The 27,239-nt window shown below is 44.9% G+C and overlaps 1 protein-coding gene across 1 annotated transcript in view; it reads right to left on the bottom strand.

Moving 5' to 3' along the window:
- Positions 1–26,896, bottom strand: part of kiaa1109 (KIAA1109) — a gene marked incomplete at its 5' end in the record, with an annotated part of 191,617 nt that extends 164,721 nt beyond the window's left edge. Inside the window, 14 exon segments of the mRNA XM_083634137.1 lie at positions 1,616–1,771; positions 1,895–2,012; positions 4,489–4,580; positions 8,328–8,406; positions 12,132–12,288; positions 13,967–14,114; positions 14,602–14,681; positions 18,421–18,614; positions 19,760–19,841; positions 20,282–20,441; positions 21,269–21,333; positions 21,429–21,507; positions 24,367–24,483; positions 26,797–26,896. Of these exon segments, the coding sequence (XP_083490263.1) occupies positions 1,616–1,771; positions 1,895–2,012; positions 4,489–4,580; positions 8,328–8,406; positions 12,132–12,288; positions 13,967–14,114; positions 14,602–14,681; positions 18,421–18,614; positions 19,760–19,841; positions 20,282–20,441; positions 21,269–21,333; positions 21,429–21,507; positions 24,367–24,483; positions 26,797–26,896 (1,627 nt within the window).
- Between the last annotated feature and the right edge of the window lie 343 nt (positions 26,897–27,239).

A 27,239-nucleotide genomic window follows, 5' to 3' on the forward strand; every position in this document is an offset into this window, starting at 1 on the left:
TCTGCTTATTGCTTAATATTGCATTTGCATTGCATTACTACTGTTTATTTTATGCTATGTGTGTTCTGTGAGCGAGCTACTGTAACTTGTCCCAATTTCCCCTCGGGGATCATTAAAGTCATTCTGATTCTGATTCTGATTCTGATTCTGAAGCGGTCGGATGTCGGTGGCAGGTAGGCCGGCCAGGAGCACGTTGCAGTAGTCCAGGCGGGAGGAGACAAGAGACTGGACCAAGAGTTGAGTCGCTTCTCTTGTGAGAAAGGGACGGATTTTGCGGATGTTGTAGAGAGAGAACCTACAGGAGCGTGCTGTAGCAGCTATGTTGGCAGAGCAAGACAGCTGGTTGTCAAGGATCACCCCAAGGTTCTTAGCTGTTTGGGAGGGAAGTACAGTGGTGTTGTCAATGGAGATGGAGAGATCTGCGAGAGGGCAGTCTTTTCCTGGGAGGAAGAGTAGCTCTGTCTTACCAAGGTTGAGCTTGAGGTGGTGGGCAGACATCCAGTCGCCAATGTCTTTGAGGCATGCAGAGATGCGAGCCTCGATTTGAGTGTCGGAGGGGGGGAAGGAAAGGAAAAGCTGGGTGTCATCAGCATAGCAGTGATGAGAAAAGCCATGAGAAGAGATCACATACGCAACAGATCTGATATAGAGAAGGAAAAGGGGCCCAGGACTGAGCCCTGGGGGACACCGGTCGTAAGAGGACAGGATCTGGAGAGGGACCCTCTCCATGAGACCTGGTATGAGCGGTTCGAGAGGTAGGAAGCAAACCAGGAGAGTGCAGAACCTGAAATGCCGAGGTCAGACAGAGTGGAAAGAAGGATTTGGTGGTTGACTGTATCGAAGGCAGCAGACAGGTCAAGGAGGACAAGAACAGAGGAGAGAACAGAGGAGAGGAATCTGTGACCTTCTTTGAGCTCTATTGGCCTTTTTCACAGCAGCCATTTTGTGTATAAAACGCAGGGTAAACAGGTGCAACCAAAACATTAATGAGGGTTTCCAACTTTCAATCCATTTAGGTGTTCCAGTGCTGCGGCCCTCATTAAGCGCTTACAGCTGTGTAAACTCTACTATCGTTAACGTTACTGCACCGCCAGACTGTTTTGCCAACTACGGCCCGTGCACTTTGTCATTTCTGGAAATCACTGTGGGCGGGCTGGAGGCCAGACTGATCGGCAGAACGAAACAGAATGTGAGGTCATGTGATCAGGATGGTTTTAGCAGGCTAAGGAATTGCAACATTTATAGAACTTATGGCAAAAAAAGTCTAAGGTCTGTCTATAATAGGTAGATATAATAGGCGATATAATAGTCTATAATAGGCGCTGGTATCAGCGCTATCGGAACATTTGTTTTTTTCGCCCCATACCGCTGCTAAGACGATACTGTCGAAATGGTGCATGAACCAATACTTATTTTGATTTAAAGCACAAAAACCTGTACTGTACTGTGCATCTTGACATTTTCAATTGTAGTCAGATAGTTTCCTTCACGAGGACTCCAAAGAAAATCAATTTTAATGTGGAAAACTTCTTAATCTGAACTGACCCTAGGAATATAGCTTTAATGTTCACTACATATTATTTCTATTGGTGTCCGCATCTTGTATCTTCCTTACCATTCTCCTGTTGCTTGGTGGAACAGTCAATCCAGTTGTGCTGGTTGGCCGCCCAGATCATCTCAAACTGGTGGAAAAGGATCTTGAACTTCCAGGCATAGGGCACAAAGGAGTAGATGTCAGGGGCGCTGTCACTAGCCCAGTCTTCGATCAAATCTTCAAAGACAGAGTGATGGTCAAAGAGATAAGAGTTTCATTGAGTTTCATTCATCTTAGTATCAAAATATGCAAAATCTCCCTCTGTACAGTGATTGTTCCTATTTGTGTGTTGGGGATTACCAGAGAAGAAGTTTTTCTGGGCATAGATGAAGTGGTAGGTGGCTTTATACACCTCAATCTCGCACTGCCACGACTGAGGCATGTTCCACACCCGGGGGTAGCTGGCTATCACATGGAACTGAAAGACAGGGTTCCCACATCTTCTTAAACATCACATTCAAGGACTTCCCAATTCTTCCCAATTCTCTCAAATTCAAGGACCCAACACACCACGGCATTGTTTGAGACATGGATCAAGGTTAATTACTGTTATAACATTGAGAATTTTTAGAATGAGAACTAGCAGGCTTTACAGAAGCTCACAGACAACAATAGACTACTTGCACAACTCCACTACTTCCTGAAATGAGTAGGGCATCTTGGTTTCCTGTCCTACACTATTGGATGAACTGATTAATGTCAGGTGTGCCTGACTGCTGCAGTCACAACAACAGTGATCAGGCACACCTGACATTAATCAGTTCATCCAATAGTGTAGGACAGGAAACCAAGTTGCCCTACTCATTTCAGGAAGCAGTGGAGTTGTGCAAGTAGTCTATTAGAAAGGCTTGGATGTGTGAACGAGGGATGAGCCAATTCGCAATCAAATCGTATATTGGCGATTGAAGGGAGTGATCACCAACCAGCGATTTTAACTAATTTACTATCATAAGACGTTACAAAAAAGAACCTCTAGAAGCTGCGCCCTACTGTACAGATGTTTCTGGCAGAGCATCTCTGCCCACAGATCAGCTTACAGCATGAGTGAGGGGAGGAAAGCCGTGCTTTAACGTTACAGCACTTCTCTGCTCTGTTGTCTCTGCTCCTCTCCAGTTTCCAACGAGCACCATCAAGTCAGCCAGAATGTAAAAGTATGTCTTCCACAGCGGGCTTTCAAAATGAAATACTAACGTTAACCTTAATATAAATTTTGAGTAATGCTTTAGACTATTTTTACTCCATTATGTAATGGTAACATCACAAGCAGTATTTTTGATGTGTAAGCTTTTTCATGGAGGTTCTCATAGTTAAGTCTATGAGTGATTTAAGTTTATTTTGCACTACGTGTTTTTATTTCGAAGGCTAGAAACGGAAGTGGTTTGTGTTATTTGTTGTGTTCTTGACACTGCCTCTGGTTCTCTCTGCAGCCGTCATTGCCACGCACCTGTGAGTAAATCTCATGGCGATCTCGTTCAAACTTTATTCAGCCTCCGTGTTGTTACTTTCTATGAAGAGTGCAACAGTTACATGACCTTACAGCCTCTGTGTTACTTTCTATGAAGAGTGCAACAGTTACATGACCTTACAGCCTTTGTGTTACTTTCTATGAAGAGTGCAACAGTTACATGACCTTACAGCCTTTGTGTTACTTTCTATGAAGAGTGCAACAGTTACATGACCTTACAGCCTCTGTGTTACTTTCTATGAAGAGTGCAACAGTTACATGACCTTACAGCCTTTGTGTTACTTTCTATGAAGAGTGCAAAAGTTACATGACCTTACAGCCTCTGTGTTACTTTCTATGAAGAGTGCAACAGTTACATGACCTTACAGCCTTTGTGTTACTTTCTATGAAGAGTGCAACAGTTACATGACCTTACAGCCTCTGTGTTACTTTCTATGAAGAGTGCAACAGTTACATGACCTTACAGCCTCTGTGTTACTTTCTATGAAGAGTGCAACAGTTACATGACCTTACAGCCTTTGTGTTACTTTCTATGAAGAGTGCAACAGTTACATGACCTCACAGCCGTTGTCAAATCATCCAAAATGAACATGAAAAAGTAGACAGCAGAAAAGAAAGTCATGGAGAGTTTGAGCAGGAAGAAGACATGGTCGGTCTCTCTTTAATCTTTTCTCTTATACAGTAAATGCATAATCTACATTTGTTCTTCAGGCTGTATTCAATAATATTATGATCGATTGTTTTCCCCCCTCCAAATTATTAATGCCATTAAATTGGAATAGGTCTCTTTATCAAAAAATAATAACAATAATTAAGATGACAGCCAATTAATAGATTATAGTGATTGGATCGTCTATCGCCAATCTCTAATGACCACGATTGGACAATATGAAAATAGGGACGATCTAACATCCCTAGTGTGAACACTTCGCAACTGTGATGTGTTACATGTTAAGTAAAAAAAAATCTAAAGAACTTCAATTTCTATTATATTCCTGCACAAAATATACAAATTCAAGTACTTTCAATGACCCATGCCTATTTATGTCCATTTTCAAAAACTTTCAAGGTCTTGATTTTTCTTTCTTTCTCAAATTCACAAACTGTCAAGGATTACAAGGACCCGTGGGAACCCTGCAAAGAAAGGCAGTGGCAGGGCTGGCTTTCACCAATGGCAGAGCATTTGGTGGATTGACCCAGGAGCTTCTGTATCAGGGTGCAAAACTCAACTTTGTGCAGCCACACAGCCATAGCATAGCACTTTCACACAATAACAAAGTTGATTAAGCTTGATGTGTGTGTGTGTGTGTGTGTGTGTGTGTGTGTGTGTGTGTGTGTGTGTGTGTGTGTGTGTGTGTGTGCGTGCGTGCATGTGTGTGTGTGCGCGTACACGTGTGTGTGTGTGTTGTGTGTGGTTGCAGCTACTTACAATTAGCATCTCTGCCTCCAGAAGGGTCCTGTATTGCATACTGCTGGTGGTGTCCACGTGAAGTAGCTGGCCTTTTATGGTGGGAGAGTAGCCTGTGGGCAGGAGAGAGGCAATAGCATTTACCATCAAAACTTTCAAACTCTCTTAAAATGGTGGTCTCGACCTAGTTTGCAGATGAAGACCAGACACGCTGCCTCACATCATATGTAATCCTAGTGTGACGACAAGTGTAATCTTAGTGTGATGTCCGTGTGACGCACTTGCCAATATGACGCCGGTAATGTCGTCAATGCCGAGGCTATGACGTGGCAGTATTTATAGCCATGCTCAGCGTGTCATCATCCTCTTTCCCTGATCCTTCTGGTCGCTGTACCTGAGCTGATCGCATCCCAATCCGGCATAATTCGGCGCGCTGATTTAGCATTAAGGAAAACCCCCACAGCGGCTTACGAAAATCACTGAAAATCACCGACCGGGCTTGGCCGCAGCGCTACAGCGGGCGCTGGGTGATCGACCAATCCGCCATAATTCGACGCGCTGACTTAGCATTAAGAGAGAAAGAAAAAAAAAACGCCTAGTCCGAGCAGATGCCTCAAGAAGAGAGGCATCTTACCACGGAGTCATTACGCCAAAGAACTAGTTGCCATGCTGCCATGCCATCAGAATTAGTTGCCATGCCGTTTCAAGCCATAGATCTTATCGCCATGCCATACTTGAATAAAGCTTGCTTGTTAACTCTACCCTCTGGTCTCTCATGATTGAAACACAATCATACTCAACGTCAAATATGGATACGCATACGGACGAAGCCTTCTGCCTGTACTCTGCGTTCATTTCCGTTTTCTGAAAGCTTACGGATATTGATGTAATGGAGCAGTACCACACAGACTCACACATTTGACTCTCTACTGCCCACTAGTGGATGTATTGCTTAACATGATAGGAACGTGAAAGACACGTGAAGTATGTGGGCAGTGACATTTACATCGTTTGAAACGGACGCATTTATTTTCGGACAAAAATGGAGCATAAATGAGCTCTTATACGGAGTATATTTCTGCTGACAAAGTGGTGCAATGACCGATAACTAGGGCTGAGTATCATTTAAAAGATTAACTTCTTTGCACTTCTTCACCTTCTATGAAGGTCATGTGTATAATGCATTACGAGCACATTCATAAGACATTATAATGCATTAAGGCTTTATAAAACAATTTATAAATATTTATAATCATGCATGGCAACTTATAACAAGGTTTATAAAGTATTATAAGTGGTATTATAATAAACATCAATAATATGCATGACTTTGTGAGCTTGAAGTAAAGTGACAGCACTATAAGCACTATAAGGGTATTATGGTGGCTCAGTGGTTAGCACCGTTGTCTCACAGCAAGAAGGCCACGGCTTCGAACCCCGGTCCGTCCCAGGTCCTTTCTGTGTGGAGTTTATGTTCTCCCCGTGTTGTGTGGGTTTTCTCCGGGTGCTCCGATTTCCTCCCACCATTAAAGACATGTATGTTAGGTGTAGAAAAGGCTGGAGGAAAGGTCCTGAGACCAGGCCTGGAAACGCCCACGAACCAGATATGGGTCAGGGACCTGCCCCCCAGCACTTCCAGATTCCCAGACCAGGGGAGGAGGAGCCCACCCTCCGTCAGCAGGAAGAGCACCTCCATGCTCAGGCAGCCTACACAAGGGCTGAGTTCGAGAGGAGGTTCGACCAACATAAGAGGACGTCAGAGAAAGGCTGGACTGAGGCACAGCAAGCTACAGAGAGTCTCAGTGGAGAGATCTGACAGGTCGAAGCCGAAATGGCGCGGGGACGCGCTAGGAGAATGGCCCTCGAGGAACAAGTGAAATCCCTAAGGTCCCGATTAGCTGGTCACCAGTCTAGTCCGGGCAGCGACGACTATGTATCCTGCAGCGCCAGCGAGCAGACTGTGGTCCCTGACGGCACATCTTCTGCCCAGACTCTCGCCTGTGACCCGGAGGCGACTCGGCTACCCGGCGCTCGGGCTAAGCCGGAGAATCCAGACGTGAATGGGTCAGCGAGGAAGTCCAGCCCCTTTCCCGAGCAGAGTCCCGGCTGAGGAGTCACAGTCACAGCAGTCATCATGTTGCGTGTGGCCATGGACAGTGCATAATAAACTTCACACATGGTTGTGGTAAGGCTCCTCCTTACCTCAGGCTGAAACACCTGCAGCCTATGAGCTGATTGCTGATGCAGCTCTGCCTACAGGTATTAAGCTGGCTTGCTGCTGGCACACAGGTAGTCTACACCTGAATCCAGCCCAGCAGCACCTGTACATTTGGTTTGATACTTTTGCCCATTTCTTTCCTTTATTAGGTCCTGGCACAATAGGTGCCAGGCTTTATTGTTTTAGTTTAACCTGGTAGTTTCGGTAGTGATGTTTTCGTTCTTAGTTTTAGTTTAGTTTTTACTAAATTATTCTTGAACGTTTTTCAATTGTTAGTTAGGCTTCGACGGCCCTATATGGGCCAGCCCAGACCCTTTTCCCTTTTCTTTATTTCGGCCGAACTGTCAGGTTATCTTGTTTTATGGAAAGGAAATAAAAAAAAACTATTATTTTGATTCTTGTGTGGCGTCCTTTTTATGTTGTGGTTTCCACTTGAGCCTTATTTCTGTTATGTGTGGAGGCCGTAACAATCATCATAGCGTGAGCCACCGGAGTCACCATGGCCCATCGAAACACAGCAGCGCCAGCTCACGCTCAACGAGACGCTCAACCGCCTCCGCCAACTCTCTCTCAGCCCGATCGGCAGCCTATGAAGAGAAGGCGATGCTGTTGAGGGCCGAGAGCCTTCGCTGCCAAATCGCAGAGGAGGATGAAGCTGAGGAGGAGTACAACCGGCTAAATGAGCAAACCAGAGCGGCTCAGCAGGCCCAAGTAGAGGCTCAACGGGCCCAAGAACAGGCCCAAGCAGAGGCTCAACGGGCCCAAGAACAGGCCCAAGCAGAGGCTCAATGGGCCCAAGAACAGGCCCAAGCAGAGGCTCAATGGGCCCAAGAACAGGCCCAAGCAGAGGCTCAATGGGCCCAAGCAGAGGCTCAACAGGCCCAAGAACAGGCCCAAGCAGAGGCTCAGCAGGCCCAAGAAGCAGCCCAGCAGCTCCAGGCGAAGACCCTCCAAGCTAGAGAGCAGGTCACTCGCCGCCTGGATAGAAGCAGACGCCTGCGGCAAGCTGAGCAGGAGCACGAAGCGGCCCGGTTTCGTGTCAGTCTGCTCGCCGGGGAACCGGCAGTTCCACCCGTGCCTCTCGCCCCCCAGGACCAGGGTCAGGCATGCGTACCGGCTTCAGGGTCAGCACCCCGGAGGGTGCCACCCTCTGGGCCGGTGCTCGCACCCCAGCTCACCGTTTTACCCATGTCCCGCGCCTCCCACGACCAGGGTCAGGTCAGCTCCAGAGCCAACGACCCAAACTACGTTACCCCTTGCTCCATTGCCAATGCCACCAACACCCGCACCCGGGGCACGTCCGGCGACAGAGGTCGCCAACCCTGAGCAGGCAGTAGAGTGCACTCCGACTTTTTCCAACCTCCAACCTCAGATCATCCTTGAGCCTAAGTGGATGTTTAAGGCAAATTTGATGAAATTCCGTCAAGGCGTTCCTCAGATATCGCGTTAACGAACATCGTACGGACGGACAACCCGGAGGCCTAATAAAAAAATAATTGTTAGTTGCAGTCCTATAGAACACGCTAATGTGTGATTCTATATGAACAACAGGTGGGACTCACAATTACCTACAGTATGAGTGCTGCTGCGAGTGCTAGTGGTATTGTTCCGTTATAAAATAGTACAGAACACACACTCTTACCATTCTCTCCTACAGTCATGGGGATGTTGACTTCAAGGTAAGAGCCTGCACCCACATTCACATGGATGGCATTGGTTTCCTAGTAACAGGGATAGAGACAGAGAGGGAGGAGGGAGAGGGGGGGGGAGAGAGAGAGGGAGGAGAGACAGTGAGTGGAGTCATGCAGGCTGTCAAAATATTAGCTATGGTGGCTCATTGGCCTTGAAATAAAAGACAGTCACCTCATGTGAACAAAAGCACGTTCAAAAGAGGTAATCAAATGACAACCTTCCCCTGGTGCGAGCCTTTTTTATGCTCTCGTTCAACACACATTTACTGCATGTTGCTACTCGGTATGCGCCTCGCACACTCAGCGGGGTGAAACTCCCTGCAGTGCCGAAGGATGAAAAGTTTTAAACAAGCACGAATTCGCAATATGCCAGGCAGCATGTGTGTTACTGATGACATCACTGATGATGTAATTTGTCCTTAGGGTTGTGAGTCAGTCAATCAGTCAGTCAGCCAGCTTCAGACAGAGCCAGATATAGGCCGGCAGCCAGCTGCCTGGAAAAGTGGCAAGGTCGCCAATGATGTCAGTGTTTCCCCTACCATTCTACAGGCCTGGCGGGCCCGCCAGGCCAACGGTGCCCCCCCCCCCGCCAGGCCAGAAAAGAAATTGCTTTTTTTTTTTTTTTCCCTGCTCTCCCCAAAATTTCAATAAACCTTTATGGCATATTATTACAATACAACAATACTGGTGTTGACAGTAATAGAAGATGCCAAATCATTCAAAATAAGCATTGTGCCAGCGTGCAGCGCTGTTCCAAAACATGTCAACGTGTGTCGTTGCCTGGGAAACGCACATCCCATAATACAACTGTTCACATCGCATCCCATAAATACTATGATACTTGGGATGCCATTGCGAACATAGATGCGAACAGGTTAGCTAAAAGTTTAGCGTCGCCAGCGACGGCCCACACCGTTGCGGTCGGGGTACATTTCGAAATCCCTCCAGGCCTGAAAGATTTTCTAGGGGAAACACTGGATGTGATAGGGTTCTATGTCCCCACAAAGACAGACAGACAGACAGAAAGAAAGAACTCATACAGTTCTGTGTCCCCGGGAAAGAAGAAAACAAGCACGAATTCGCAATAGCTGTGGCCAGATATCAGTGATGATGATGTCATCAGTTATGTCACTTCAGCAGTTGTAATGTGATCAGTGTCTGTCACTAATCACTTACACCGAGCAATTGTGATGTCATCGGTGAAGATGTCATCAGTGAGTGTCATCAGTGATGTCATCAATGATAATGTCATCAGATGTAATCTCTCATGATTGAAGTGAGGTTTCCATACCAAATTTCAAGCTGAGAGAGAGGCCGGCATTACCTGATCAGCCCGTGACGTCAGTCTAGCCCAAGCATGACGTCAGGCATGACATCAGTTGTCCTCAGTTCATGACGTCAGGCATGACGTCAGTCCTCCCTAGTATATATAGCAAGGGTTCTACGTCACCCCCAACTCTGGCGGATCATAGCAGCAGCCGGCATCACGGCTGTTCATTCCCCCTGAAACCATCCTCTGAAGCCATCATTTCACCCCACCCACCTCCCCAGTCCACCACCAACGAGTGAAAGTGGTCCTCATGTGTGAAGATTATCCTACTGAACACTGGTTCGCGTTTGTTTAATCTTGCATTGCCCAGAGACCTTATTAGAAGCATCGCGCCAAAAACCCATTCAAAAATCCCATAGGCGAAAACAGTGAAGAACCAGGGGCAAGTTGCACCAAGTGGTCTTACGACTGGTCTTAAGCTGGTCGTAACTTTACGACCTAACAGCTACGCCGGTTGCACCAGTAGGGCGTAAGCCTTTTTCTCACTAAGACCGGTCATAAAAATATTACGCCTGGTCAGGAGGAGGCGTAAGGTGCCTGTGCCTGTAAGAGATCTAGCGGAGACCTGCTGTGATTGAGTCCTCACCGTCCTCATCGTCGTAAAGTCGCCTTCGAAGCATGATGTTCGATTATAACAAACTAGTTGTGTGGCTTAGCCTTCCCAAATGTTTTTTTAGAATTTAATACATAGAATTGGGAACGTTACATTCAATTTCATTCAGACTGCCTGGCACTAATCGCCGCCATTTTCCCCCAGAGCTTCCACAGGCGGAGGGGGGTGGGAGGAGGGAGGGTGTAGTGACGCACATACAGTAGTGGGTGACGGCGCGAGGCACATTTTTGGGCCAATCAGGGCACATTCCCCGGCAATTCACATGGACGCGCATTGCTACGACCAGCATAGTTAAGACCAGACCTAAGCCCTGTTGGTGCAACAGGCGTAAATCCACTCTAAAGACTGGTCTTAACTAAGACCGACGTAGGAGTTACGACCAGGCATAGTTAAGACCACTTGGTGCAACTGGCCCCATGAGTGTTAGCATCGATGATTTCCGGACTCGTTCCTGGGGCTCTCTATTGTGACTTCACTGCTGTGGTGACATCCAGCTACAGTTTGGGATGCCCCTGCTTGGAAAGCCACTCCTTAATGTCACTCAGTATCATGACACTACTGATGATGTAACTGATACATGACATCACTGCTCCCTAATGTTGTCCCTAGGAGGTATGACATCAGTGCTCCTTGATGAACGGTGACAATGTCACTAATGCTGACATCACTACTGTGAATCAACAGAGTGGCTTATAGAGCTGCTGCCCAGTTATGCTGGCCGCAGCTAAAAAAGTGCCATGATGTCATACACGTTTATGTCCCCGGGAAAGAAAAAAAGAAAGAAAACAAGACTATGCGAAACCTAGTATTATGCCAGGCAGCAAGTCTGTTAGTCCCTCAAGCTAGTCCACCTCTTCCACAATCTTCATCAGTGATGTCACTCGAGCAATTGTGAGGTCATCAGTAAGTGATGTCATCATCAGTGATGATGTCAACAACAATATTCTTGTAATTTTACTGTTGTCCTCAGGGTTGTGAGTCAGTCAGAGACAGAGCAAGATACTGTATAGGCAGCCAGCCAGCTGAAGGGCAAAAAGCATAAAACATGAACAAATATGAATAACTGAAGCACAGTGAGGGATTAAGACCAAGACAATAGAGCCATTTGGAGTGGACGTCACAGGGTTAGTTGCGCACACATCGCGGTAACCGAAACTCTGAGGAAGCAAGTGAAGCTGAAACTAGAGATATCCCTGGAATACTGTATAGGAAAAATACGTCTTGTGCCATAGAGACGCTGGAATTCCCACTAGGAATTATGACGATGTCCGGCACTGCAACTTTAGCGATGTAGTTGGATGCTAGACGCATCCTGACAGTGAGTAGAAACCTCACGCCATTGACAGAGTTAGCTTATTTGTGTAAGGTAACCTGTCTGATGCTGGTAAAGCTTTAAAATACATGGAGGCGGCATCCAGATCTTCCATACTTCTATGACAGCTGAACCGCTAGCTGTCACTTTCTACAACCAGTTTGGCTCCGCCCACAAAATACGTAATTGCTCTTTACAAACATAAAAAGAGCACAGTGAGGGATTAAGACAAAGACAAGGGGAGCCGCAGAGAGGAGACGATCAAAAGGGCACCCTGTCTGGAGATACAGAGAGACCGACAGAGAGAGAGAGAGACAGAGAGAGAGAGAGAGGAAGAGCCACCCTGTTTTTGGTGAAGAGCAGGTCGATGGAGAGACAGACCGAGAGACAGAGAAATAGAGAGAAACAGACAGACAGAGACAGGAAGAGGCACTCTGTTTTTGGTGAAGAGCAGGTTGATGGAGAGACAGACAGCGAGAGAGACAGAGAGAAAGAGGCACCCTGTTTTTGGTGAAGAGGAGGTCGATGGTGGCATCGGCGATGATGTTCATGCGGAGCTCGAAGGCCAGGATCTGTCTGGGCTTCCCCGGCCCGGCCGCCTCCGTCACCTGCATGGCCTGGAAGTCTGCCGGCAGGAAGAACTTCCACAGACAGTCTCTGTGACAAAGAGCAATCATACAGTATATTTATACTGTATAATATATTGTAATATACATACAGTATAATATACTGTAGTATATATAGTATATATATAGTATAATATACTGTATGTATACTGAGTATATCCATGATCGCATGAATGCAACAAGTCTGTAAAGCCTAAATCTAGCCCTTATTTGACCACATTTTGGTCTGGCTGAACTGTACATGAAATTCAAGACGCATCTGATTTACTTCCTTTTAAGATTAAAGATTAAGAACAATTAAATTACAGTAGCTTTACTAAAAGATGCGACTCATATCCTCTCAATACAAACTTCTGGTAAATGTTTTATGTGAGCATAAAGTATGACTTGTGTATTCATGTATAAATATGTACAACTAAAGGCTTTTGCACACCAAGTCCGTATTTTCGTCCGAAATTGACGCACGAAAAAAAGAAAGAATACAACCTCATTTGTGTCAATCATCATTCACACACCAAGTCCGACAATTACGTCCGTCATTTAAGTTTTCGGAAGAGGTTTGATTTTCTGCGTTTCTCGCATCAGTCAATAGATTTTTGCGAGCTGGGACCCGTCTGTGTTTTCAGATGACGGATTTAAAAACACGCATACGAAAACAATCGGACTGTGTGTGCAAAGACCTTAACTCATGATTAACGTACAGTAGCACTTTACAGAATTGTTTTGTCTTCTTTAGACATTCACTCATATTCCACAAGACACTTGACTTTCAACTTCCGTATTGTCGGACTTCCCTTAACCAATATTTATTGAAATACATTGGACCATCTCTTTGGAACAATCTACTTTCCCATCACTAAAACCAACATCTACATATCATTATTCAAAAAACATCTGAAAAGGACTATCCAATGCTTTTTGGTTTTGTCCTTCATTATCTGGATTCTGGGCCAAAATATTTGATTGGTACTCAAGGCCTATAAAATAACCCTTCAGCCGAAGGCAGTCTCTGATGCAGGGGACGACTGTCGCCAAGAGACACATTCTGAAGGAGTGGAAGTCCCCCTCTCCACCTTCTTTTCAGCTGTGGCTGACGGACATGGTCTCAGTTATATATGGAGAGACTCTGTCCGGTTCCTGAGGACCAACTCACTTAAGAAATTCACAACTATCTGTGGGACCCATTTCTAGCCTACTTAGACGATGTTAAGAGCGACTTGCACATAAGCACTTGATGCGGCTGGTAGTGCCACGCTGTAACATGAATGTTGATGATATATGTATGTTTTCGTTTTTTGTCTAAGCCTGTTTTTGTTTTCTATGTTCTGAAAATTGCAAAATAAAATATGGAAAAAAAGAAAAGTTTTATGACACTTATTAAGTTCCATGCACATTGTACATTGCTATCACTTTTGTATTTGTTTAGTTTTAAAACTTTGTATGAATTACACAATCTTTGTTTTTAGCTTTTTTAAAGTATGACTATTGATATTCATATAGACCTTTCAAATCGACAACATAAACATTCAAAATGGCCCTTAGCTTACTTTTGTTGCAGTGTTTGCTAGTACAACAGCGGACGGGACATAAGCTAGGTTCCAAACTGTTTCCTAGCAACACAATTCTGTGAAAACGGTCTATACTGTATATGCGTGTGTGTGTGTGTGTGTGTGTGTGTGTGTGTGTGTGTGTGTGTGTGTGTGACCAACCTCTGACGGTCCGCCCAGGGTCCGTAGTTGAAGTCGGTTCCTTTGCCGCAAACGATGTCCAGACCCCAGCAGGGAGGCAGATCCTGGAGCTGATCCTCCTCTCTGACCGCCTCTGCCTCCCCGCTCTCCTGCTCCTCAGGGACAAGACCTACACACACACCCACACACACACACACGTAAAGCCCAAGACCATTCTGACAACAACTAATGGACATACGACAACTGCACACAAAGCCCCCTTTTGCCTCTGTCTGTCTGTGTCTGTCGGATATCTCAACAACTTATGAAGGGATTTCCAGGAAACTTGGTAGAAAAGCAGGTTATTATCGGCTAACTTAGAACTGATGAACTTTCCACACCACCACTGGCCAAAAGGGGGCGTGATGGCCATGGCCAATTACTAAAAGGTGTATAAGTTCCAAACTGATTCACATAACACCACAAAACTTTGTGGCGCTTGGCCGAGGTATGCACTTTACAGAGTGCCCTCTAGTTGTGTGTGTGTGTGTGTGTGTGTGTGTGTGTGTGTGTGTGTGTGTGTGTGTGAGTGAGTGAGTGAGTGAGTGTGTGTGTGTGTGTGTGTGTGTGTGTGTGTGTGTGTGTGTGTGTGTGTGTGTGTGTGTGTGTATCTCTACCGGGTTCATCCTGGTAGTAGTAGATGTCCACATCGTTGGACTGCATGACAACAAAGCCTTCACCCATCAGTCGGGGGGGTCTAGAAGACAAAAGCACAGTTCAGAATCAAAGGAAGCTACAAACTCTCCTGACCTTCTGAATAAGGACAAACAAGGTCAGGGAAGGTGGAGCAGGTGCAACAGGTGAAAAGGTACATGTTGGGGGGGAAATGTCCTTCTGAGTGCACAGCCAACTACCGTAAATTCCGGACTATAAGCCGCGGCTTTTTTCCCGTTTTTTGGCCTTTTTTGGCCCCTGCGGCTTATATAACGGTGCGGCTTATCTATGGATTTTTTCAGCAAACGGCCACTCGGGAACCTCCAAAATCTATGGATGTTGGTATGAGGCAGAACGAGAGCAAGACAGACATTACGAGAGCGAGACCCTGATTGGATGATGTTGCAAAAAATGTGCCTCGCGACCTGATTGGAGCACTGTGCCACTACTCTCTCTCAGCCACTACAGTAAAACACCCTCCCTCCTCCCTCGCTCCGGGGGGAAAAAGGCAGCGATTGAGCCTGAAAGACAGTCTGAATGAAATTGAATGTAACATTCCCAATTCTATGTATTACATTCTAAAAAACTAATGGCAACATTTTGGAAGGCTAAGCCACACAACTAGCTCGTTGTAATCTAACATCATGCTTCAAAAGATGGAGAACTGGCTGTGTTACGACGATGGCGGCGAGAAGAAGAAGGAAAGAAGGAAATCGAGCAGCAGCACGTAACCTTGGCATCAGGGTGTTGACACAGAGAGCAGACGGCCGAGGTGCCGTTCAGATCCGACTGAAGGCTCAAGTTTGCCAGTGGATCCTGACAGCGTGGAGGAGTGTCAAAACATCCACGATCACCAACGGGTTCCGAAAGGCTGGACTGCTGCGTGATGAAGAGGAGGACGCCGCCACAGCTGAGGGCCTTCAGAGGCTGTTCGATTCCGACAGTGACGAAGAGGAGTTCGTTGGTTTTGAGAGCGACAACGAAGGAGAGAGGAGAGTGGCTGACGAAGCCACCCTGAGCCTGTTCGTTTCCGACACTGAAGATGAGGACTTTGGTGGTTTTAGTAAGCAGGAAGAAGACGAAGATGAGGATTAATGACTTGACTTTTCTGGTTACAGCCGTGTACTGCACCTTAGCCTAAGGCCATGTCCACACGGAGACGGAAGCTATCTTTTTTTTTTTCGTTTCAGAAAAGTTTTCCATAAACATGGAAACGTTTCAAGAAATGTGTGTATCCACATGAAACCACTGAAACCGCTGTAGAATAACAGAGAATAAGACAATCTCGTCAATAATGGCATACAACCTCTAGGGGCGCACAGTCTATAATGTGTATCTCACTGTAGCAGCAGCTTAAACCCTTGGCTTTGCGGGGAGGTTTGCCATGTCGATGAATAAAATGATGAAACCTACAGTATACAGGCAAATGCAGAGCTGTTCAGCAGGCTGATGGTCTCCCTGTAGCCTACAATATAGAACGTTAACTATCGGTGACATTCCTGATATCATCCACTTCCATGATCTTTAGACATGTTGCAAACACATCCCAGCGTATTGGCCGCTCCTGCACATCACAGCACAGGCTAAATGATGCAACATAAATATACATTATATAAACTCATGGCATAAATGTGTTTTTATTGGAAAAAGTCGCGTCAAGTAAGCTAAAGTCTTGTTGAAGTGGACACGAGCGGATATCACAGACATCACAGTGCAACCGCGTGTTCCTCAAACCTCTCACTTCCCTATTCACGTTGTATTTATGAGGGCTATATATAGGGCAAGAGAGTATGTTAGTTACACTCAGGGTTTAGATTTCACTTCATTTCATTTTGTCCAATATTAAAATATTCCAGAATTGCATGTTGTATTAAAAATAAATATAATTTCTATCTAACACGTTAAGCCTGATTTTGTTTGTGTTATTGTAAAAATGTAGCCGCCGCTAAGCCTTCTGGGAAATATCCGATGAAGGGAGGGGAGGGGTGGATGGGAAGAGTCAGCTGTGTGGAGCCCTGAGGATGTTGTAGGCTACACGCTGTTCTCCGTGTCCACTTGTTGCTGACGGTGGTAATAGAGGAGCATTATATTTTGCTGCAAGATCCCCACTGCTGTAGCACGAACGTTACTGCCATTATTGTTGCTGGTGGAGAGAGGTGGGGCTATGGCGTCATCGTTTCAGGAAAGATGCGTATGGGTTGTAAACACGGAAATGCAAGGGTGGCGTCTTCAGATTTAATCACTCTGGGACCCGTTTTGAAAAATTAGCGTATACGGCCAGAACGTATAGTCCCAGAACGCGGTTCCATCTGGACGAAACGGCTATATGACAAAAAACTTTAGCGGATACACCTAAAGTCGTCTCCGTGTGGACATGGCCTAAAAGATGAAGACAAGGATTAATGACTTTTCTGGTAGGCTGATTACCGTATATTTTAAGCAGCCGTGTTACTGCAACTTTAGGCTTACGCGCTTACTGTCGTGTTACAGGCACTTTATTTTGCACTTTAAAAAAAACACATTTAATTTAGCCATTGATATTGCCTCGTCAAGCGCTGTAGGCTTTGTTTTTTGTTATGGTACTACTGTAGGCTATAATGTAGATCAGTGGTTTTCAACCTTTTTCATGCCAAGGACCCCTAAATTTACACAGCACAGTACATGTTCTGTAGCTACTATTGCACTAAATGGTAACACTTGAATACGTTATGCAAATATGCAACTTGTTTTGTTGAAATGTTAATAAATGGGAGCTTCCCCAAACAGCCATCTCTTTCCCGACAATCCCCTCTGTGCACGAAACCTTACATATGGTAATTAAACATCAAAACACCCGCGGCTTATAGTCCGGTGCGGCTTATATAAGAAAAAAATAGTCAACTTTGAAGGTGCGGCTTATACACCGGTGCGCCTTATAGTCCGGAATTTACGGTACTCAAAAAATTGCCAATTTAACTATACAAATAAAAAAATATTTTCTGATGTAGTGACGTGGTGTAGTTGTGTGGTGCCCTGCGTGCCCCACCCCCCTCTCCCCCCCTCAGCTGCAAACTCCTCCCCACACTAACACACAGCCTAACACGCACCCAGTCTATTTTCGGAGCGCTCCGTTTTTGTGCGCCGGCTCCCAGCGCGACACGGAAATGCCAAACTGGACTGCAGGGAAAGGTTTGGCCCTTCGGCGTCGGGTGCTGCCTTTCTGGCGGCTAATCGTGTGGAGAAACTATGCAGACAGACAGATAGAGGCAGAGAGGCTCAGTTGTGGGCGCGGATTGACTGCTGTTCGCAGCCAACGTCAGCTGCAGACAGAGCAATCTATATGGCTCTGGCTGCAGCATGAGCGGTTTCTCTTTCATCACGGGGCTTTTTCCTGCTGTTTTCCGGACCTTTCTCGAATCTGGAGAGCACTGTCGCCACCTAATGAGTCCGTAAAATAGGTTATACACCTTCAATAGCTACAATATTTGTACAGGAGATGCAGGAGGCTTTGATCCACGTCCCACCGTCAAAAAACGCAATTGACGAACATACTCGTCCTTGGCACTCTACGTTAGTATCTGAATTGACGAACATACTCGTCCTTGGCACTCAATGAGTTAAAGAGTGGGTGACATCAACTGGCACAAAGACCAGCCAATAGCAGAAGGCCAGTAACCTATTTTTCACAAATAGTTCTAGTTGAGTTACTCTTTAAATATAGTGCAGCAAAGTTTAGAGATTGCCACCACAATCTAAGAATGACCCGGTAGAGTTTCTCCATGGGCAAGTGGCTTGGCACTTACTCGTCATTCTGCATGCCCAGGTAGCGTGGACTGGGGACCAGCATGACGCGCACGTTCTCCAGCGAGCCTTTGAGGATGTGCATGTACTGGTCCAGGTGGCTGGACGGAGGCTTGGTGGTGTACGTCAGGAAGGCGTCCTCAAAGTTCACGCACAGCGTCTGGGGAAGGTGGTGGTTCCCGAACGCCAGGCGACCCTACAGGGAAAACACGCACATATCACGATTCAGTATAACGCTCGGTTCGATGTGATCAATTAAAGCTCAATGACATTGTTTCGAGCGAAGGCATTGGCTGCCAATTGCTGCTCAATTTAAAATGGCATTGCAAAGTGCAAATAATATAATTTGGATGGAGAGCTTGTGAAATTGTGATAGTCACGCGTCTCATTTGTGATTACTACAGCAGCATAAGATGGAGCTAATATCACCATTCATTTTTGTGCCTCACAATACATATTGTCACATTTGTATATCGTACGATTCATAATATGGATTCATGCATCTGAGTGAAGCTATTGGTCAGAAGAAAAACAAGACATTCCCCAAGTTCAAACTGCTCATATGTGACAGCAGATGGAGAGGATTTCTCGTGTCATATGAGCACACAAACTTTAAGATGAGCTAAAAATAAGGATTGCACAATAAGGATCATCACATGCTGTCTGGTTCCTGTTTGAATGATGTTCTCTCTTGAGTCCAACTCTAATTCACTATTGCCAGTCAGTGATTTGTGTCGTTCTCCATCTAAAAGGAGACAGGAGGTCGATATTTGTCCAGATTACCGATCTTGGAAAACAAATCAATCAACCTTGGAAAGCCTGTTGCCGACCTCCGACTGGCCTGCTGCAACATGATCAGGGTGAAAAAATCAGGGTTAAAATCAGCTCAATTCCGCTTCCCGACATTCACCCCAGACCACCTCGGCCAATTTATTTAGCGTTCCCATCTAGACGGTCTCCTGGCTGTATGATCATCTAGACGGTCTCCTGGCTGTATGATCATCTAGACCAGTGGTTCCCAACCACCGGGACGCGGACCGGTACCGGCCGCAACGCATCTGGTACCGGGCCGCGAGCCAAAAGTTTTTTTTACAAACTACAAACATAAATAAACGTCAACTTGAAACTATGTTTCAACTACCACACAGCCTATAATATTATAGCCTATATTTATTAAAAAATATACATATTATTAAAATTGACAACCGTTCCACGACTTTTTTTCCCATCTATCTACCGGTCCGCGGCACAAAAAAGGTTGGGAACCCCTGATCTAGACAGTCTCCTGGCTGTATGATCATCTAGAGGTGTCCTGGCTGTATGAATTAGCGAGCCACTCACCGTGCTGATGTTCACTTTGATGACGGGGATGAGGGAGCGCCAGGAGGACGAGGGCTCCGGACTCTCCGCTTTGATGTCCACGCTGCACGAGGACCACAAGACATTCACACTCAGAACATTTTCTGCTGCTTCCATGTCTAGTCAGTGCAATGAACCTGACTGTCAGTGAGAAATGACCCTACCCCCAAATGCATTTGCTGAAGGAAGAGAGAGAAGGCAGTCTGTATTTATGCAGTTTGTTCAGGCTTTTTCACAACTAATTTCCATTCATTTCTAATGGGAAACTGCTGATTAGCCTAATTCTTGAATCAAAGGGAGTGAATGGGTGATTGTCCAGAAGCAAGGAAAAAACACCAACATAATAACTGACATACTAAACAATCGCATGCTTGTATTCACAAAAATATAATTTCATTTTGACATTTGGACTAACACCAATGCTTGAGACACTTTTTGGTTTCCCCTAAAAAAAAAGACAATTTTAATCCAAGCAAAAGCCAGTGGAGTCTGCCTGGGTCGTACCTGTCCAGGGTCTTGTCTCGCTCCTCATCCTTCTTGGGCGTAATGAGGGTGGGCTCCAGGCCGAAGGTCTCCTGTAACCGGGCGTACAGGTCGGTCCGGTTGTACACGTGGAACTCGAAGCCATTGACAGTCATGTACAGCCTGGTCTCTGCCTTGGGGTCTGGCCACAAGAGATGGTAAGTCAGAAATCAAGGTTGGGGAATATATCACATTTGTGTCTCTGTTGATGCTTCCTTACATAAACTATTGCTTTATACAGCCGTTCTAGCTGCCTGGATGGTCAAATAGTAACATAATATGTGACAGGGATTACCTGGTGTTTTGGGTAATAAGTAGACACAGGTCATTTTTCAGTTTTTACAGATGATGAAAGTACAGATTGTAAGCTTTCAAATGATGTGTCATACAATGAAATCCGAAAGTAGTTTGCTAACAAATTATAAGTATTTAGTGATCCTAAAACTGTAGTTTGTTATATGAATGACTTCTTCAACATCTAAACTTACGTAATATGAAAAAGAAAAGGGGGGATGTTCATCTTTATTTGTGCAATTTCACGATTGCGTACTTGTTACTCCTTTCACTATACCGTGTCACATATTACAATACATATTACGGTACACATATTAAATAATATACATATTACATATTATACATAGTACACATATTACATACACATATTACAAAGATGTCATAGATACTGGACACACTGTTTGATGGACAGGTGATCTCTGGGAGAAACCAAAGATGGAGACTAAATCACAAGAGGCTCTGAGGGAAAAAACACTTTAACTCCAATCAATGATAATTACTGCAGACTAATTACAAACTGCCTAGCTAAATCGCTCAGTGAACAAATGAGACAAAGACTACTGACAAAACTATGGACATGAGATGTTCCCCCAGCGTGTTCCCTTTTTTTCCTAATTGACTTTCTAATTGACTTTGCAGAGGATAGACTTGCCCATAAAATATGTTAACACTCACCGTGCTGCTTCTGTTTCGGGTTATACATTTTCCACCAGCGAAATATGAGGAAGCCATCCTGTATCCTACAATACAAGGGGAGAAATAATAATCAGAAAATCTGAAAGGAAGATACAATTGGCTATACTATTGAGGAAGATACTGGTTGTAAACAGGTTACCTGATAGACATGTCTTGGTTGATGAAGTAGACATCTCTGAACATGACCTTCCCTGACAGCACAGAGAAAGAGAAGGAGCCTATGGAGAAAAAGAGAAAAACATTTTGCGTTACAGACACTAAAAGTAATATATTTCAATACACACGGGCATTAATGTTTATTTCATATTCTTTGCAAGAGTGATATATCAAATAAAATGATCTGTTGGAATCATTCATAACTTCAAATTAACAAATAATGCAACATTTTGAGAGAAGATGGTTGGTTGGTTTTGTAGTCATCGATGATAATAAAAACTGGTTGCATGTACGATAAATGGATATTTCATCGCCCTTTCTCTCTGGAGAAAAAAAAATCATACTGGTGAAATCAAACTGGGAGAATGTAATCATGCAAGTGGGTCTTGGACTGGATCACTGAGCGAGAGAAATTGATTTTAAAACTGAACATGATTTTCCATCATCAGAGTTTTCCGGTTGGCGACTTGTATTTCCCTCTCTCTGTCAGAATTTAAATGATTTCTAAAGTGACAGCAGCCAAAGTACTCAACTATATCATCCGTGTCAACACTTAGCATGTTTAACTTCCTTTCTTCATGGTTATGGAAGCTTACAAAGAGGAACTTTGATTGTTTTCTGTCATTTAACATAGGATGTTGCTTTTTTCTAATGTGCTTTCTAATGTGTTGAGCTTCTTTTTGTCTGTTTCGCTTGTTTCTTATTCTGTTGTCTGTGACATTTGTTAGATTCTTGTTTGTTTAGCCTTGTGTGCTTTCCAAGAAATGGGGGGGGGGGGGGACTGAGGGGAATAGCGTGATCCTCCCACATGCATCCTCCTGCCGGTGAAACACCTCACTGTCAGGTGAAAAGAAGCAGCTGGCAACTGCACATGTATCGGAGGACACTACCCCAGGTAGTGCTCACTACCCCAGGCACTTATGTATGTACTTAACCTAACTAACTTAACCTAACTAACTATCCAGTGTGCACAACATTGTCAGACTAAACTCCGGCTGACACCCCAAAAACCTACGATCCGCTACAGAAAAATTATATTGTTTATTAACTGGCCCCTGGCCTCCTATCATTTCACGAAAGTGGCCCCCGGGCAAAGCAAGTTGAGTATCCCTGTGCTAGGCTATTGCTCTCCCCAGATCGTCAGAGGGGCTGGAGCAATAGAGAGCCGCAGGAACGAGTCCGGAAATCATCGATGCTACCACTCCTGGTTCTTCACTGTTTTCGCCTATGGGAGTTTTGGTTTTTGGCGCGATGCTTCTAATAATCTCTCTGGGCAACGCTGGCTTAATCAAACGCGAACCAGTGTTTAGTAATATCATCTTCACACACGAGGACCACTTTTATGAGTTTTGAAGCTTTTACGTGCCGTTAAAAGGGCGGCTAGCTAGCAAACGGCTAAATGAGACTACACTGTTGAGTCGATAATGTCAATAATGTCACCACTTCAAAGGACGAACACGGAAATTCTCTTTCCCTCACCTGGTTCAGCCCGTTCAGCCCGGGGTAATCAGTGCACACATCAACAACAGTCCAGGTTGAGTGCTGACGTGACGTGGAAGCCTATGCGACAGTGTGTAGTTCTGGATTAGCTTAGCTCAAGCTTTTTACTTCTAGGGCTCGCATTTACGCTACAAAACTCATGAAAGTGGTCCTCATGTGTGAAGATTATCCGACTGAACTCTGGTTCGCGTTTGATTAAGCTTGCCTTGCCCAGAGACCTTATTTGAAGCATCGCGGCAAAAACCCATTCAAAAATCCCATAGACAGAAACAGTGAAGAACCAGGAAGTCCGGGACTTCCGCGTTCTGACTACAAAAATACGTCATCCCTGCGGCTCTCTATGCCTGGACAGGGAATTGGCCATGTACAATTGGGGGGGAAATCTGAAAAAACTTGATGAAAAACTTGAGGGGGGGAAAACATGTGAGTAGAAGCTGTTGGGTCATGGATTCAGTGAAAACTAAATATATACAGTACATGTCTCATTACAGTGTGAGTGTTCACAAAGGCATGCTTCTGGGATTGATTTTTGGAGGCAAGCAAGGTCAGCAGCTCTGTAGTGAAGCAGGTCAGTAGCTCTGTAGTCTCGCTGGCCAGCCTCCTCTCCCTTCCATCCAAGGAGTCTGGCGCCGCAGGTCTCCATAACTGGGATAAACCCTCCCCTGCTCTACTCTGCTCTCCCATTGGAAGCGTCGATTTCAGACGCTGCCGGATTTCCGCTCCCCGCTTAAGAAGCTCGGTCATTGGCTCCGACCATATCAATCAGAGCGGCTTCCACTCACTCCTCCGTGTGTGTGGCTGTAAATAGTGCCCTGCCGCCTCAGTGAAAACAACAACGCTAACTAGCTAGCAAGCTAACGGCAGAAACCTACACGCTAGCTCGTTGCTACACGCTGAAAACGGCAAGTTGGTTTGTTTGAAACTATTTTCCAAGGGCACTGCCGCTAAGCGCCGCCCATTGCAATCCCACTATGGAGACCTGCGGCGCCAGACTCCTCGGACGGAAGGGAGAGGAGGCTGGCTAGCGAGACTAGTAGCTCTGTAGTGAAGCAGGTCAGTAGCTCTGTAGTGAAGCAGGTCAGTAGCTCTGTAGTGAAGCAGTTTGATGAGATTTTGGTCACAATCCAAAATCATGGAAAAGTAATGGCTGATCTACCCTTTAGCAAATGGCAAGCTTTATGCTTCAGGTTACATTATAAATTGCATTGATGATACAGCCAAGTCAAGTCAACTCGGGAGGAATTCCATCTGGCGTCGGTGGCAGTTTACTGTTCGAACAGCACAGAGATAATCAGCCAGAGAACATGGCCCATCATGAAATATTCAGCAGATGGAGTTAAATGCTCGGTGGAGCTCAGGGGCTTTGGCAGTGCTCCTCCAGGCCCATTCATCAGCCTGTGACAGAGCTCTGATCAACTCACCGATGTGAATGTAGCCATCCTTGTAGAGTCTGTTGATGATGAGGGTGAGGACGAGGCCAATGTTGCGTGAGTTGTAATAAGTTAAATAGATGATCCATCCACAGGACAGAATGGTGGCTGTAAGAGGCCAGAGGAGACAACGGGCCAAGTCAGTCAAAGAAGACACATTCTGATGTGAATTTTTATAAATGAGACGGCTGGTTGGAGGAGGCAGATCCTAGGGCTGCTCAATTAATCGGATTTTAATCTCAATTACAATTTTGGATTTCCACAATTATGAAAACAAGATAATCGAGATAAAACAATTATTTTTATATATTATTTATTTTAGTCTGTCTAAAAACAATAATACTTTTATTTCTTTGTTTTTCCCTTAAATTATATTTAAAGTTCAAAGACATGCAGTATTAAAAAGACAAATTTTTTCAAGTTAAATAAATGCATGATGTTGCCAAAGTCAATGAGTAATCGCGTTAAATAATTTTGATCTTATTATCAGTCAAAAAATAATCGTGATTATGATTTTTGCCATAATCGAGCAGCCCTAGCAGATCCTCATGTCTAACGTCTTCAATTGGCATGTGCCAGAGGCTACTGCTCTTGTTATGAAGAGACCTATCAGCACAGAGAGAGACCACCGCAATACAATCGCTTTTTCCTTCTAAATTTAATAACAATCACATGACTTATCAGACTTATCAGAGTACCAGTAAGTAGGCAATTTTAAAAAGTAAGGGTTCCCACACATTCATAAACATCAAATTCAGGGACTATCCAGGTCCAATTCCCTCAAATTCAAGGACCCCACACTTCATAGTTTGCCACACAGATCAAGGTTAATTACTGTTACAACACTGAGAATGTTTATGAGAACTAGCAGGCTTGACGGAAGCTCACAGACAACAATTAAAAAGAGAGAGGCTTGAATGTACTGTATGAATTAGAGGTGCTCCGATTGATCGGCATGCGATCGGAATCGGCAGATTTTGACCTCAAATATGCGATCGGATGATTGCAGACATTGCTTTATTTGCACCGATTGCAAAACCGATTGATGACGCAAAAGACGTGAGCGGAGTTGTGGTGAAAGTGGTCGCATGCAAACACAGCTGAAACATCTCAGCGGTGTCATTACAAAGTGTGTCTGTTATGTATACCAGGATAAAATACCTTGTGGGAGAAGCAACTACTGTAGCAATCCTTGCAGCCGAGCAGGAGGACTGCAGCTCCGCTCGTCATGTCTTCACATGTTTACTATTTCTCCACGCTGAGTGAGTTTGTTGAGTGTCAGAGACCCAGGCTGCTTCACCAAGGCTACGTTAGCTCTAACGTGACTTTATAATGCAGTTAGCTTGCTACATGTAGCATTAGCTACGAAATAGCCACGTCTCATTAACATAGTTTGTTTTGCTCGTCTTTACTCGTCTTATCCTAGTAATAACATCACGGTGCAACACAAAATGATCAACGGTTCTGGAAGTTAAACGTTGCATTGAACTCTCAACTATCAAGACCGCAAGGGTTTGGAGGGTCAGGTTGCCAGATACAAATACTGTTACAAATACTAGTTCCCAGCACAAATACTGTTGAAAAAAAGTCAAAATGCAGGTATATGGAAACAATTTGGCAACATGTAGTCTGAGGTGTCTGTCTGCTACCTACAAGCCCAACGCAAGCACATGGTTTTTGTTTACAATCATCACAATCGCGCTGTGTAAAAACATTTTCTGTGTAAAAGGGCAATGCTGACTCATTTGCGGGCCTTCATAAGGGCAATATTGCGGGATCTTTGTGTAAAAATGGCTAATATAAAATATTGATGTAGAAAAAAATATAATGTGCTGCACTTTCAATTTGATGGATAAAATGTAGGCCTATATGTAAAATGGAAAGTGTTTTATAAGAGACTGCTATAGTTGCTTAAAAAAATCAGAATCAGTGATCGGTGATCAATCGGGGCCAGGGGGCAGATATTTCTCATAGGCGATTGGCGGCAAAAAAAAACATGATCGGAGCACCCCTAGTATGAATACTTCTCAATTGTGCTGTGTTACGTGTTAAATAAAATATATACTGGACAAATTTAGTCAAAACTACTGAGTGTTGAGTGTGTTACTGAACGCACTGAAATAAAAAGTATTCTTATTGTGGCACTGACCACACGCTGTGCAAAAAAAATAGACATTGGAAATATCGATACAGTATTGATGCAGTATCGCAGAAAAAAGTATTGCGATATAATGCTCTAGCGATTTTATTGCACAGCCCTAGTGTCATCCTTCCTAGTCCACGCAAAACAACAATGCGTCTTTCTTCATCCAATGCTGACAGGTCTGTACTTGACTTTACATGAAAACACTCCTCAAGTCTGGCAGGTAGTGGAAGCCTTACTGCTACTATTATCACATAGACCACTTTGTGACCACTTACCCACGAGGAGCCAGACGAAGTTGGAGTCGTGTTTGTTTAGGAAGTCATCCAGATCCCCAAAGGTGGGAAAAGTGCTGTCGTTGGTTTTGGCGCCATCCATGGCTACAGGCGCTGATGTCCGACACTGCAACAGTCAAACGTCACAGTCACTCAGTGCCATCACAGACCACAGAGTCACTCAGCACCATCACAGACCACAGAGTCACTCAGCACCATCACAGACTACAGAGTCACTCAGCACCATCACAGACCACAGAGTCACTCAGCGCCATCACAGACCACAGAGTCACTCAGCACCATCACAGACCACAGAGTCACTCAGCGACATCACAGACCACAGAGTCACTCAGCGACATCACAGACCACAGAGTCACTCAGCACCATCACAGACCATAGTTCATTACGGGGTCTGGGCACACTTACTTATTCTGCAGTTTGTAAAA

Source organism: Poromitra crassiceps, assembly GCF_964638095.1.
Source record: "Poromitra crassiceps genome assembly, chromosome: 3".
Classification (NCBI taxonomy): Eukaryota; Metazoa; Chordata; class Actinopteri; order Beryciformes; family Melamphaidae; genus Poromitra; species Poromitra crassiceps.